Below are 16,205 nucleotides of genomic sequence, written 5' to 3' on the forward strand. Positions count from 1 at the left end.
GAAAAGATTTATAATGAATTGAAAAAAATGTTGAAATATACATTTATAAAGAGACCAGAGGCCTTTCTTCTTGGAATAACAGGTTTGGAATTGCCCAAGAAAGATGTTAAATTATTTTTGTATGCCACAACTGCTACTCGTATTTTGTTAGCTAAAAAGTGGAAAACCCAAGAATTACCAACGATAGAAGAATGGCAGATGAAGATGATGGATTTTTTGGAGCTAGCTGACCTGACCGGAAGAGTCCGCTACCAGGAGGAGGAGGAGTATCAGGAAGAATGGAATAAATTTAATGATTATTTAGTTAAACTTGTTAAGTTAAACTAACTGGAAATAGCTTGCAGATACTTAATGGGCTTAGGATTTTATTTATGTTAAGTGATGAATTAATATGCTTAATTCTGTAAGGTGAAGATTTAAGGATGTTAATGTTTAAGTTAAATTTCATAAAAATTGGGATTTGGAAAACCGTTAAAAGGACATGCAATGAAATTCAACCAAGGGGAAGCGAGGAAGTCACTTAACAAAGTTAATAACTGTAATTTTTAATAAGGCTATGATTTATGTTTGTTTTGTTTGTTTGTCTTGTGTGTTTGTTTATGATATTGTGAAAACCAATAAAATTTTTGGAAAAAAGAAGAAGAGAGATTTCAGGTGTCATCCTGGCTCCTGGGCATCTTCACTTGGTCGCATGTGGCTGAGAGCCGGGTGCAAAACGCGCCTGGTACCTGGTGAATTTTGAACACTGAAAGGAAGTGAGAATGAAGCTCAACGCCGCAATGTCATTCTGCTTGGGAAACACGGATGACACAGACCCTTCAAAATTACTGGAATTTTATTTGCCTCAGGCCTATGACTTGCAACCAAAGACATTGTGCAAAGAAAGCAAAGATTAAGTACACTTGGGGGAAAAGGTGGCAAACCACATTGGTAACACAAAAGGTAATCTGATGAAAGAAGCCATTCATTATACTATATAGATTGCAATATTCAATAGCATTTTAAATCCAACTTTTTTGTAATCAAGAAAAAAAAAAGAAAAAGAATAAAAGAAAAGGAAAAGTAAAGTTTACAGTAGACATAAATTTCATGTATACAGTTCGAAAAGCATTTCTTTTTCAAGAGAGAATCAAATGAAGCAATGAATGTGGCAGGACTGGGTAGAGGCTAGCTACTGTACATTTAAGAAAATTGTATATATGCACCACAGTGAAGAAACAAATACAGAACTAATAAAACCTTGAAAACTGCCTGATGAAAAATAAAATCACCAGTTGCTTTTAATGGCTTCTCCTGGTTAGCAATGCTACAAAAGACATTGTTTTCAAATCTTTCTGATGCCGAATGATAGCATCTAATCAAATATTGAAACCAGGAATGTCAAACCATTAGTAAGTTAAACCCAACCCATAGAAATATACTATCAACCCATGTTTTTTTTTTCCATCAAAAGCTGCTTTTTTTTTTTAAATCTTTGAGGCCCGTTTGGTCACAGTATGTTACATGTTTTTCTTTTTCTTTTCTTTTTTACACCATGATACCATAACGTTTGTCTGGCAATATCCTAAAGCTAGTTATAGATGATGTAAATACAGAAACGCCCCGATGCCGATCTGGCAGAGTGAATTCGCTGGGTGCAAAAATGAGAGAAGAGAAGAACAGTTCTCCTTTATGAACATCGGACCGTGTGAATCACTCGTCGTCACTTCCGCTGGCTTCCGACTGGTCCTGGGTGGAAGAGGCAAGGGGCGGGGGGAGGTTAGAGGTTTCGTTTGTTGAAAGCATTGCAAAGAAGACAATGTTACTTAGACACCCCTGTTTGGGCCATAATAAAGAAACAAGGTGCAACCAAGAGATAGCAAGGCAATCCAGTTAATTTAGTCATGCCTCTGGATTTGTCGCAAGATGTTCTGTAATAGATTTATGAGCTATCAGGCACAGCTGTGCCGTGTGCATCTTGCAAGTCTCACGGCTTTCGCGACGATTTACTTCCAAATAAATATACCAAAAGACTGACGGCATGTACAGTATGCACACTCAGAACCAAATCCCAGGGAGTTTAGCGGGGTTTACGCAGCCTTAGCTGGCCTTTATAGGTAAAGGGACCCCTGACCATTAGGTCCAGTCATGACCGACTCTGGGGTTGCGGCGCTCATCTCGCTTTATTGGCCGAGGGAGCCGGCGTACAACTTCCAGGTCATGTGGCCAGCATGACTAAGCCGCTTCAGGCCAACCAGAGCAGCGCACGGAAATGCCGTTTACCTTCCTGCTGGAGCAGTACCTATTTATCTACTTGCACTTTGATGTGCTTTCGAACTGCTAGGTTGGCAGGAGCAGGGACCGAGCAACGGGAGCTCACCCCGTCGCGGGGATTTGAACCGCCGACCTTCTGATCAGCTAGTCCTAGGCTCTGTGGTTTAACCCACAGCGCCACCAGCATCCCTACAGCCGGCCCTTGTAGGCTACCTTAAAACAAAATTAACAAAGAGAACCTTTGTGCACCTACAGAATTTCTTTCTTTCCCCTCTGAAGTGCAGGAGCCCATGCATATTGCAAACGGCTGGCATAACTCCCCTGCCAAAACCCCATTTTCCATTAAGGGACCCTGCTCTTCAAGAAACCACAGGACTCCACACAATAACATTTCACACAACAGAGGGGTCTTTCCAGCTATCCATACAAGAGTAAAGCCAGGCATAGGCAAACTCGGCCCTCCAGATGTTTTGGGACTACAACTCCCATCATCCCTAGCTAACAGGACCAGTGGTCAGGGATGATGGGACTTGTAGTCTCAAAACATCTGGAAGGCCGAGTTTGCCTATGTCTGAGTTAAGCCTTAGTACTTAATTTTTTTAAAAAAAATACTTTTATTTGATTTTAAAAAATATAAACATACAGCAAAAAACAATTCAAGACTGACATATCAAGATTACTCTGAATCTCCTGACTCCCACCCCATCCCTTCCACGGGTCCTAGTAATAATATTCACAACTGCATATCAATACTATCCAAGATTTATCCTTCCAAATTAGCCATACTTCCCATTATTTTACAAGTGTGGTTGAAATCCTGCTAATGTTTTAGCCTGCTTACAATGGTCTTGTAAATAATTTGTAAACTTTCCCCATTCTTTTTTTCAAGTTCTCGTCTTCTTGATTTCTGTGCTTCCCAGTTAATGTGGCCATTTCAGTAGAGTCCATCAACTTGGTTTGCCATTCTAGTACTTAATTTTAACTTGGCCGGCTGAACTCCAAAGAACTACTTGCTCAAGGCCCCCTTTCCCCCCTTTTAGGAGCATCTCCCTGAAATTTGCCACTTATTTCTTGATGCAAATCTCTTTCCTGGAGCTCAGAAGAAGCTTCCCAGCTCCTTCGATCCCGGGCACTGAGTCCAAATGCTGAGCATCTTAATGGAGAGGTGATGGGATACTACGTAACGCTCTCAAACCTTCCATGCATCCTGAACCCCCCAAAATCGGCCCCATTGGCCCCCCGACTGGTTTTGGATGACAGCTCCCATCAGGGGAGCCCCAAATACCTGCAGCGCCCCCTGCTGGAAAACGCTCTGCCTCCAAAGGCAGAATCAACCTCCAAAGGCGAATCCCAGTCGTGACGACTGCAGATACAGGCACAGGGATGGGGGGAAAATGCATTTACTGCTCTTGCAAGCAACACTCACATTTTCATCTTGATCCTCATCGCTGTCGTCGTCGCTCACAACCGGTTTGGCTTTGACTCGACTTTGCCGTTTCTTGCCTTTTCCTTTCTCCCTGTTTTTATCCTCCTTCTTGTTTAGTTTGATTTTTACTTTCACAGATTTGGCTGCAAAAAAACCCCCAAAAAGCCCACAGAAGAAACTTAGCGGCCAAAATGAACAGACCGGGCGCAGATTTAGTCCAGCTTACAGCAGAGCCGGAGACATCGACAGGACTTAAGTCTGTCATCGCAATCCTACACACAATGGATGTGAATGAATCTAGTCTCAAGTGTGACTAAATTTGGGTCAAGCCCAGTGTTTAAGGTTTCTCAGCCACTGACTCCCCTGGGTTCCTCTGGAAGGAAGAGTGGGCTATAAATTTAAACCATATATAAAACAAACAAACAAACAAACAAACAAACTCACTCACACAAATCACTCATTCTCTCTCTCTCTCACACACACACCCCCCCATCCTGAAAAGCATTCCTGTTAAAACAGTGCTTTTTTCTGGGGGGACAGGATGCAGGGGTACACATACCCCTAAACAGTTTGTGAATCTACCAGAAGAAGAAACTATTTTTTAAAAAATTGTTAGTTTCTTCTCTAGCAGGGTGAACTGTCGGTTCCATTGCTACCCCCGATGGCAGCTTCCTTTCCTTTCCCAGTGTTTCCAGAGTCTTGGACAGAAGCGGGCGTTTAATATGTGAAGCAGTGTGGAATGTGGATGTGTGGTGTTTCACTGATGAAAGCTTGGTCTCATGGAGGGGCACTATTTCAATATGGGCCACGCATGTTGTTTGTACTCTTGTCCATTTACTGTATTCATTTCCCCTGATTTGAACTACAAAATGGTGGTTTTCTCGAGTCAAAATGTGAGTACCCCTAAACATTTTTAAGGGGGGGGGAAAGCAATGAAGTGAGGGGCTCACATTCAGATTCCGACTCGTCTTCCTCGTCTTCTTCTTCCTCGTTGCTTTCGTCCTCGCTCTCCTCTTCTTTGGCAATCTTCTGCCGTGCACTTTTGAACACCGACTGCAGAACAATGGAGTCCTCATAGATCTGTGGCAGGGAAACAGGGCTGCGTCAGGCCGGCAAGCTGTGCTTCATCAAAGATTCACAGCGTGGAGCGCTATTTCCTATGCAAACCCAGAGAGAGCAAGGCTTCTCTCCCCCATTACAAGTCACAAGCCTTGTTGCATGAATTTTACAGGAAATGCCAATGTTAATTTTTCATGCACTAAATGAGGGTTAAAAAAAAAAAGCCTTTTGGTGGCAGCCTGAAACAAAATGAAGCGCCATATTATATTTTCACATTTCTAAGCACCACCTACTCTTACGTTTGAATGCAGGTAGGTAGCTGTGTTGGTCTGACGCAGTCAAAATATATATAAAAAATTGTCCAGTAGCACCTTAAAGGTAAAGGGACCGCTGACCATTGGGTCCAGTCGTGGCCGACTCTGGGGTTGCGGCGCTCATCTCGCTTTATTGGCTGAGGGAGCCGGCGTACAGCTTCCGGGTCATGTGGCCAGCATGACTAAGCCGCTTCTGGCGAACCAGAGCAGCGCACGGAAACACTGTTTACCTTCCCGCCGGAGTGGTACCTATTTATCTACCTGCACTTTGACGTGCTTTCGAACTGCCAGGTTGGCAGGAGCAGGGACTGAGCAACGGGAGCTCACCCCGTCGTGGGGATTCGAACCTCCGACCTTCTGATCGGCAAGCCCAAGAGGCTCAGTGGTTTAACCCACAGTGCCACCCGTGTCCCAGTAGCACCTTAGAGACCAACTAAGTTTGTTCTGGTATAAGCTTTCGTGATGTTAGACTATAATCTAAATCCGAAGAAGTGTGCATGCTTATGTTTGAATTATTTAATGTTTTATTACTAATGATCTCAAGAGTCTTCAATGGAAGGTTCTAATTAAGATTTAGATTATAGTCTAACAATATATCCAGGTTAAAACAAATGCACACTTCTGAGGCTAATTATCAGCAGTAAGAACAAAAGAGTTCGTGTCAGCTAATAATAGAATACTGGGGTAGATATAGGACCTGTTACAGTGAAGGTTCTTCCAATCTTTATCCATGGTTCACAGATTATGAACAGGCTGTGGGATTTCACCCATCCTTCCCATCTCATCTCCTCTTGCAAATTCTCTCTGCCCTTTCCCCAACAGCTTAAACTGCGGTTAAGGGTCATGGCTTCAATGATCTTAGCTATGGTTAACGCCAACTAGGCTCCTGCATGATTGAGTTTTTCATAGGGACCCTTAGTTCGTATTAGCCAGGCAAACTCGGGCATCCAGATGTTTTGGGACTACAACTCCCATCACCCCTGACCACTGGTCTTGGTAGCTAGGGATGATGGGAGTTGTAGTCCCAAAACATCTGGAGGGCAGAGTTTGCCTATGCCTGGTATTAGCCATGGTCAAGACTGGTGAAGACTGCACCTCTTAGCCAACAAATAGATTCCTGCAATGATCCATCATGGATGATGAGTTGCAAGATAAAGATTGACAAGCCACCAATCCACTCGTAAGCAAAATGGAGATACAGTCTATATTTACTTCAGCAAATGCCAATTTTATTACCCAACTTCGAAGGAAAATGTTCAGTTCTTCGGAAGATTTTTTAAAATAACACCACCATGGAGAACTACCAATTAGTTGATACCAAGGGTGGTAAATGTAGATTTATTTCTCCAACTGAGATGTTTCAAGTATACTGTAGCTGCAGGAGAAGGCTATAGAACAAACTCTGAAGACTAAAAGCAAGCTGAAACAGAAAATACGGGCCTGAAGGTTGTTTTATACAACTGGGGAAATGTTAACGCCACCCCAAGTTTAGACAGCCCCCAGGCTTCTTGCTGACTGACATAACACGTTCACAAATGCAAATGTGTACACCAACACCGCAGTTCTGCTAAGCAAATAATTTGAACCCGACCTGTGATCCTTCCAAGTTGAAGGTCTGAGCGTTGTGACACAACAACATGACGTCCTTCTCCAGGTCGCTAACACTCCGATATTTATGGTTACGAATTCTTTCCTAAAAACCCAATCGAAAGAAATTGAAAGGGGGAGAGAAAGAACAGGATAGCAGGTTAAACAAGCCTGCTGCACTCATGAACACAACAGAATCATGTACGCAACGTTCTCAGTGTTGTTATCCTTCTGGCATAGATTAATCGGATAGCACAAACAAAGCAAGCGTTTTCAGATAAAATAAAATAATAATAATAATAATAATAATAATATATTATTTATATCCCACCCATCTGGCTGGGTCCCCCCCGCCACTCTGGGCGGCTTCCAACAAAACGCTAAAATACAATAAACTATTAAACATTAAAAGCTTCCCTAAACAGGGCTGCTTCTAAAAGTTCTAAAACATGTCTTCTAAAAGTTTGGTAGTTATTTTTCTCTTTGACATCTGGTGGGAGGGTGTTCCACAGGGCGGGCACCACTACCGAGAAGGCCCTCGGCGCTGGACCTCAGTGTCCGGGCAGAACGATGTAGGTGGAGACGCTCCTTCAGGTATACTGGACTGAGGCCGTTTCTCCTCTGCTGGGTTTAGCAGCCCTGCTCCAGAAGAGAGTTTGATCTGGCATCCTTTAACCAGCCTAACCTGGCTTCACGCCGGTTACTTGGGGATGGGATGGCCCTGCTGGTTTATCAATGGCCGCTAGACATGGCGGAGGTTATGCTCTGCCTCCATGCGCAGACTGCAATGCTACTGCACACCAGGCGCTGGAGAGGGGCCTGGCGCTCAGCTTTCCCACAGGCCCCCCTCTGTTCAGATGCCAAGGGGATGAAGAACTACACAACTTCTGGAATACATTGGAAGGGCAGCCCTGTATCGGGAAGCTTTCAATGTTTAACGTTTTACTATGTTTTTATACGTGCTGGAAGCCGCCCAGAGTGGCTGGGGAAACCCAGCCAGATGGGTGGGGTACTAATATTAATAATAATCTGGCTGGCCACTGTAAGAACAGGAAGCAATTCCACAGGTACATCACAGACATGGAAGAATAACAACAAGCAGTATTTAATTTCTGCTATTTGCGCACGAGTGCAAAAGCCAAGTCATGATAACTTGGCCCGATGCTGGAAAGCTGTATTCAAGGTCAAACGAAATGGCGGGAAGGATGTGAGGTAAAAGCAGCGGAAGGAAAAATGACAAAATATCTGGAATAGAGAATTTTTTGTGATAGGTATAATGCAGTAGAAAGGGTTTGAGTCAAAAACACTGTGGAGGTGAGGGAGTCAACTCATGAAACAATGTCTTTGATTTGAAGGTTACCGTGAAAAGGTTTGGAAAAAATTAATTAAGAATATATGTAAAAAAGAAAGGAAGCTGCATTTGTGTTTAGCAGAAGTCAGGCTCACCTTAATTTTTTTGAAATCCACTGGCTTTCTAATTAATTCATAGTATTCTGGGTATTCTTTTCTGGAAGGCAGTTGAATGAAGACTTCACTTAACTGTCGTCCTGAGCTGTTAAAAAGGACAAAAATAATAGAAAACGTTATTATTTAGCTGTGACAAGGAATGGCAGTGACCAGTATGTTTGAGAAGAAAAAAAGGAAGATGGTTTTGCTTTTCACCTAAGAATTTGTTCCAGTTCAAGAAATGGAGCATTAATAAAATGCTGTGCTGTGAGGAATCAAAGTACAAGGGCAGCCATGTAGAATAATATAAAAGATGCACCAGCGAAGGATATTCTGGAAATATACGCAAATTGCAGAACAGACTACGTTGCACACATTCCCAGAACAGCAGCACAGGACGGAATTTTACCTTCTTCTTCTTTTCTTTTAAAACCCAAATACCTGGCTACTTTTTCACAGAAGGATTTGATTTCTTAGTCCCCTTTGTGCGTTTGTCAGTGAATATGGCTTAAAACAACAGCCATTTATTTATTAGCATTTATTTGCTAACAGAAAGCTTCCACCGGTTGCAACTGAGGTTATGCTAAAAAAAGCAAACGATTCCTTGTGAATATGCTATCCTGGTTTTTAATCTCAATTTCCAGTTCCATATGACCTTTTGAGCATAAATAAAGAAACAAGAGATCTAACAATCATAGAAAGCATGCACACTATTTCTTTTCCGGTTGCCTAGCAACTGCCAGGCTATACGCTGAAGAGCAGTAGGACCTGCATAAATTAAGAAAATCTTCAGAAAGATGAGTGGCATCGCTGTACTCGGACTCTACTGGGTCACATTGTCTGCCCCCCCCCCCAAACAAGGCATCTCAGCAAATAAACACAGATAATGGCGTTGTTTTAAATCTGTTTTGTGTGCTGTGCAACATCCTTCCAGACTGGTGGGAAAAAGCATCATTTGTCACTGCATATAGTGGCATTAACAGGCGGCAAATTTTAAGGTACCTTATTTTTCTGTGTATAACACCCCCCCCCCCCCGTGAATAACACGACCCCTATTTTGGGGACTCCAAATTAGGAAAGTGGGGAGAGATTGCCCAGAGTTGTTAAGCTTTATTTTTTGGGGGGCGGGACTGCCCGCAGCTGACAAGCACACGCCTCGCAGAAGCCGCCAATCGTCACCCCAATCACACCCAGAAGCCACAAATCGCCCACGCAACAACAGCCAATCCCAACCAGTCCTTGCGGCATGCACCCATCACTGTATATCTCCGACTCACAGCTGCCAACAATCGCCTGTCTCCCCCTCCAAGCACGACCAGTGTATAAGACGACCCCCAATTTTTTACGTTATTTTTTTTATAAAACCCTCGTCTTATACACAGAAAAATATGGTAAGCTTGTTAACGGAGAAATCTGAGGGCTCCCTTGGACAAAAAACAAGGACACCAGCCAGGAATACCAGAGCAAAACAGCAGCCAGGTGGCTTGGTCTTTACTGAGGACTGTTGCGACAGGACTCCCACCTAACACAAGGTGGAACAAGATGGAAGCCCCAAACAAAAGAGCCCCCAAACATTTATTAGCTGCTAATCCCCATGTTACACCCCCAAAAAACTACATCACTAATACATCATGAAAAGGGAGGTCTGGTGGCAGTAATCTGAGCATCCTGGCCTCTGCCCCATGGTTCTCCTTGCCCTCCACCAAACACCCATCAAGTAAGTGCAACAAAAGAGATATTTACATTTCCCTGTTTCCCAGCCAAGTTAATCACATCCTTTTGTCTTCATCTGGGTTTGTTATTTCTGGAATGGCTACCAGTCTGGCACTCAGGTATCAAGATGCCAGGGATTATCGCTCAGGCAGAGCTGCTGAGTAGCTGAGCTCACATGTCTCTATGAATTTCTGAAGTTCTCCCAGTGAGCCAGTACATAGATACATTTATCAGTCAATTCTTACATGTGGTATTGTGCAGCAGAGGCCGTTTGAATAGATAGGAAGAAACTGTGATGAAGTGTTTCGTGGGGACAAATCACAAAAGTGATTGTGCTGATTTTGGTAGTGGGCTGTATGTGCATGATATCTGCTGGAGGGGCAAACCCCACCCCCAACCTATACATAAATTCCTGCAAGAAGCTGCAGATTCATTTTACAAGGTGAGCCCTCTGGGCAGTATCACTGGAGCAATTCAACGCCGCTATCAATTGAAACCCCCAAATTTCACACATGCACACATGCAGAGTGTACGTTTTGTCTGGAGGGATTTGGTGCCTCTGAGATCTGAGTAGGATTATCTACATCAGGGCTTCCCAAACTGTCGTCTGCAGACCCTCAGTGCTCCGTGAGCGAGAGGAGGAGGATGGAGGTGCCAGGAGAGGAGGACAGAGGGGGCCCTGGTCTGTGGGGCGTGTTTCTCTACAGCACCTCTGGGGCTGGGCTGCCTCCTCCTCGCGAGGTGGGAGACTCGGTGAGGAGCAGGCGGCATTGGGGGCTTGGGCAAGAGGGGGGGGGCCAAAGGGAAAGCGGGTGGGGCATTGCAGAAGGGGGAAAGGACCAGCATGGGCTATGTTTTGATGCCCTTCCCGCGCCCGCTTTCCACCCCGATGCTGGGATTTGGACAGGTGGCTGATGCAACCCAGCTACTGATTTGACAGTGCCAGATTTACGTATAAGCTAAACAACCTCTAGCTTAGGGCCCCACTCTCTTGGGGGCCCCAAAAAAACTTAAAGGAAAAAAACCCCTGGATGTACATTTCCAAAATATAAAACACAAATAAAATAAAACCCACATACAGCAACAGTGTTTTGTGTTGTGTAGGCTCCTAGGATACAAGTCATGGGCCCTGCCTGCTCCCTAAAATATCACTGGTTTGCCTCTTTCTATATATAGGGTGCCGACATTCTACACGGACTGGTTGCAGGGCAATGTGTGCAAATGGCTTGAGATACCTATGAGGTCCATAAATTATCATGTAGCATATATTCAACACAAAAAACAGTGTTGACAAAGGACAGCTGGGACATATCAAGGGCCCTGTTACCTTAAGGAACTGAGGGCCTCATCAAACCTAAATCCGGCCCTGGTCCTGCTCACCTGGTCAAGGTTGGCCCATGAGGCAGGAGCCAAAAGGCTTTCCCCCTCCTGGTCTAATGGGTCAGCATAGATTTCATGAGGTTTAGGAGTGCGCTGGGTTGTTGAGGGCTCATGGATGGGTTGCTAGGCAATGCAAGCCAGGACAGACTGCCCGGTACCCTAATAAATATGGCCGTCTTTCAAGATGCCCCTGGGCTCTTTGTTGCAGCAGGTCAACATTTCTCCTCCTCCTCTGCAAATTGTGCCAAGCACCCTGTTATTGATCTCAAGGACGAAGTCTGGAGCTCCGTCTGAAGGGGAAAGCCAGATTAGGCAGAAACTCGCTCTTTTCTCCAACAGGTGACTTCTAAAGCGCCCCCTTGCTGGATCGGGTCCTTGTTCTTCATGCACGCTTAACAAAGCAGCAAATGCAGCCGAGTGTGAAAGTGCTGTTAATTCCGGCAGACATGCCAGGGTGGAAAGGAACGCTTGGCATCTGGAGCCGGACCCGCCTTTCTACCCGTCACGCAAAGAGGGGCAGCTATTTGGGAGTCTGAGAGCATCAATCCCAAAGGGAACGTAAACTCAAGAAGTGGTTTGTTTTGGGCCGCTGTTAAGCTACAAACATCAGACTAGAAATGGTAAAAAAGAATTAAAATACTGAGCTGGTGTTTCTGTTCAAAGCAGTGTGGAATTTGTTTCAGTTTTATTGGAAAAGTTTCTTTTCATATTCGATTATCATATTCAAAGAGAACAACAACTACCAGACTTTTAGAAGACATCTGAAGGCAGCCCTGTTTAGGGAAGCTTTTAATGTTTGATGTATTACAGTATTTAAAAAAAAAAATTGGAAGCTGCCCAGAGTGGCTGGGGAAGCCCAGCCAGATGGGCAGGCTATAATAATAAATTATTATTATTATTATTAATTTCCAAAATTTTCTGTAGGATATAACTATTGCACCCGAACAATTACTGAAACACAAGTTACACAAAACATCCACGTATAATAGCATGACCAGCAAATGCCTCGAGCTCTCGCAGTCATCTGAAATCCCCACTCAACGGACAACACTGAAATTGTTTTTTTGGTATCCAAATCACAATCCTGCTTTCATCATTTCACAAAACTCTTTGTTCTGCAACAATTCAGTTGCAGAAATTATTCACACAGCAAGGTAGAGGCATGGGAGTTATTTTCCTTGCTAGGTGGAAGTGGATGCCATCAAGAGAAAATGACTTTCTCTCTTGTCCCTGTTCCACATTTGCCAGGAACTAACACACACCGGACTTGGGAAAGGGCCACTTCACCTAGGCATTCATTTGTACATTTTTATTTTCTCCAGCGTAAACTGGAAGGTACACAGAGGAAACTGCAGTGCATCCACCATATGGAAAAAGCATAGTTGGGAATCTGGAAATAGCGGCTCCTGCGTTCCACGTGACCAAAGAGTAGGAAAGAGACGGGCGCAGTTTTCAGTACCTGTTGACACAGTGCAGTTGCAGAGATTTCTTGTGAAAGACTAGAATGCCGAGCACCTCCACCAGTTTTTTATGTCAAAGACACAACCTACTAAACTAGAATAGCGTCTTGCGTTTCTAAAATGCTGTCTGTATCATCTATCATAAAAACATGTTCGTCCGGCAATTCACGCAGAAATATTTTCTTAATTCACTACATTGACACCGCTGGTCTGGAGCCCCAGAAATGTTACATTTCTGCACGAGCTTCCATATCAGACATGTAAAGATATCCAGATCCCTTGTTTGCTTACGGTTGGCAGGTATATTTAATTTGGTACAAGCCAGAAGACTTTCTGTTCTACAGTCCTAATTAAAGAGCTCAGGCAAAGCACAGAAATGAAAACACAAGTATTGTTATTTCCCCCCTGATCAATGCTCTCTTCCTAAAGGAATCCATCTCTGTTTATCTATTAGACAACCTCCCTCCTTGGATCTTGGGAAGCGTTTTGCCAAAGTGAGCCCCCACCCTCCAAAACAATTAATAAGACTAGCACTTACTCAGCATTTAAACTAAGTCGAACCAAACAAAATTCCCAGCGTCCTTTGCAAACCTCATTGCAAGGCAACTCATCTGTAACATGAACCTGCAGCTTCAAGTGCTTCTCGTCAAGGGCAAGCAATGTCATCAAGAAGCTAATTAAAATTTAAAATTGTAGCTAGGGGTATTTTCCCTCCTTATTTTGATTTTTGTAAATGCAAGGAACTCTGTAACCGCTGCTGTTGGCAAAGCAGTGTAGGAAAAGCAGAGGGAACTGCTCCGAAACGGCACTTCTCTCCTGGCGACATCGTCTATTGCAGGTGCTTCCCTGCAAGTGATGAGAGGATGGGGATCCAGGAACAACAGCAAGGGATGCAGCTGACAGGAAACACAATCCGTAGCATTATTAATCGCATGCAAGTTCTGGCAAATTCTGTGACTCTCGCTCCCTACCAGGGCTGGGCGATATCTTGAAATATCATCCAAAACTGGTCCAAAGTTCATATTGTGATATTGGTCTCATCATTTTGGGCCTGGCAATATATCGTATTTTTCTGTGTATAAGACGCCCCCTATTTTGGGGGACCCAGAATTAAGAAAATGGGGGGAAGATTGCCCAGAGTTGTTGAGCTTTTTCCCTATTGCCGCAAAAAATAGCCGCTGACAATCTCTGGCTCCCAGCAGCAACCAATCCCACACCACCGTGTATAAGACGAACCCCATTTTTAACGTAATTTTTTAGTAAAAATTCCTTGTCTTATACGTAGTACAGGATGGTATTGTGAATCGTGTGTGTGTGTGTCATGCAAAAAACCCTGGGAATTCACCCAATGGCTCTCAAGTAGTACTATCCTTATGTCAGACACTGTGATGTATTGGTATATTGTGATGTTTAGCTGATGATAGATTGCGATGCTGAAAACCAGATGATCGCTCAGCCCGACTCCACACTATGTTTAGGATTGTTAAATTTCACTCAGGGGCCTTGGGTCTTTCCTCTAGCCTATGAAAATTAGATCTCAACTCATCACTGTGTAATATTTTTAATTCAGCAAACACAGATCATGTCATCAGCTGCTGTTCACCATTTCAGCAAGTAATTCCGCCGGGCTCGCACAAGGCTCAGTATTGCCGGACCTTTCTGTGCAAGGCTGCCATTTGTAGCATCGCCCTGATTTGCAGCAGGTATGCAAGAGTTAAAGAGACACGGCGAGCAAAATTCTGTTCTCATGGAAACCGGCATAAATCAGCAGAGACTTTGCTACTTACTATTGATCGGTCAGCACAACGGAATGGGTCATTTCACTCACAACTAATTTCTCCGGACCCCCACACAGCTCAGCATGCCATCAGCCTTTAGAAGATGATTTGCAAGAGGGTGCAACAAAAAATGACAGAGAGCATGAACAGAGGGCTCCTCAAATGCTGTTGTCTATTTTTAACATGATAGCACCTCCACAAGGGGGATTTCTGAGAATCCGGAATGAGCTATTCTGAGAATCCTTCAAGTCGGTTCACTCTTGCAAATCATTACTCACGAGGATGCTCTGTATATGCATTTGCAGCGTAACGCCGGATTGAGAGCCTTGCGTGAGTTTGCAGAAAAAGTATCATCAGCGGCGAGATCAGCAATGAGGCACAGGGTTCCCCAAAAGACAGCTGGCCGATTTATGACCAATCTTCCCCAGGAAGTAGTGCTTGCCCTGGACTGGGCAGTGACCCCCCATGAACAGAGGCTTCATCCCACAACATGAACCAAGGCTGGGATGCCATGGCAGGCAGACACGGGTGTTGGCAAGCAACCAAGGAAACGGGGGCAATTGGCAGGCCCCCAGCTGGCTCCAGCCCACTGGCCGGTGTGCCGGGCGATCTCCAGTCCAGAAGCTGGGGCACGCTACTCAGCAGAGTAAACGCTACACAACAGAAGAGGCAGGAGAAGTTGTGTGAGCATATTTACAAGCAGTTTATTCAGCATAAGGGTAAAGGTAAAGGGGACCCCTGACCATTAGGTCCAGTCGTGACCGACTCTGGGGTTGCGGCGCTCATCTCGCTTTATTGGCTGAGGGAGCTGGCGTATAGCTTTTGGGTCATGTGGCCAGCATGACTAAGCAGCTTCTGGCGAACCAGAGCAGCACACGGAAACACCGTTTACCTTCCTGCCAGAGCGGTACCTATTTATCTACTTGCACTTTGACGTGCTTTTGAACTGCTAGGTGGGCAGGAGCAGGGACCGAGTAACGGGAGCTCACCCCGTCGTGGGGATTCGAACCGCCAACCTTCTGACTGGCAAGTCCTAGGGTCTGTGGTTTAACCCACTGTGGTTTAACCCACAGTGCCACCTGCGTCCCTTATTCAGCATAAAGCAGGACAAAAGGAAACATTTCTGATCCCTTTCGTGTTCAAAGCAAGACAACAAAAGCAATACACAAACGGAAGTTCCCAGCAAGCTGTGCTGGAGTGTAAACAGGCATGTGACACACAACAGCCATGCCTGTTCCTTAAGGTGGAACCGAATATCCCAGCAATGGGTTCAAGCTAAGTTGATGGAGAAGCTTGGAAAACCAAGACACAAGTGAGAACTGGGAGTGTTTGTGCCGAGCACCTGTTTGCAAAGGGCTTGAGAACCTGGAATCCTTCCACTGTTTCTGGAGTAAAAAGGGCAAAATGCATGAACCATTAGTTCATTCTTCCTTGACTTAAGGATCTCTGGAAGGGACTTCTTGACACTGAAGAAATGCAGCGCTTGGCAAGCTTGTTTTCTCCTGCTCTGGAGATTCGAACGCGTGGCTTCAAGTGACAAGGAAGGAGATTCAACATGAGGAAGAACTTTCTGACAGGAAGAGCTGTTCGAGGGAGGAACGGTCTCCCTCGGGAGGTGGTGGACTCTCCTTCCTTGGAGGGTTTTAAGCAGAGGTTGGGTGGTCATCTGTCATGGGTGCTTGAGCTGAGACTCCTGCATTGCAGAGGGTTGGAATGGATGACCTTCGGGGGTCCCTTTCAACTCTACAATTCTACGATCTGGAAAGGGCTGCTTGGATCAGGTCTGAAA

The 16,205-nt window shown here is 44.6% G+C and overlaps 1 protein-coding gene across 8 annotated transcripts in view; it reads right to left on the bottom strand.

Annotated features, from left to right (window-relative positions):
* Positions 1-817: 817 nt before the first annotated feature.
* Positions 818-16,205, bottom strand: part of SMARCA2 (SWI/SNF related BAF chromatin remodeling complex subunit ATPase 2) — a 124,311-nt gene continuing 108,923 nt past the window's right edge. For all 8 annotated transcript variants that reach the window (XM_080987690.1, XM_080987691.1, XM_080987692.1 and 5 more), the window contains 5 exons: positions 8,086-8,191; positions 6,644-6,745; positions 4,630-4,759; positions 3,680-3,822; positions 818-1,728 (listed from right to left, as the gene is read on the bottom strand). In XM_080987690.1, the coding sequence (XP_080843816.1) occupies positions 1,693-1,728; positions 3,680-3,822; positions 4,630-4,759; positions 6,644-6,745; positions 8,086-8,191 (517 nt within the window). In that variant the 3' untranslated portion in view covers positions 818-1,692. The remainder of the gene's footprint in view (positions 1,729-3,679; positions 3,823-4,629; positions 4,760-6,643; positions 6,746-8,085; positions 8,192-16,205) is intronic.

The sequence above is a fragment of the Podarcis pityusensis genome, assembly GCF_964106645.2.
Source record: "Podarcis pityusensis genome assembly, chromosome: 17".
Lineage (NCBI taxonomy): Eukaryota > Metazoa > Chordata > Lepidosauria > Squamata > Lacertidae > Podarcis > Podarcis pityusensis.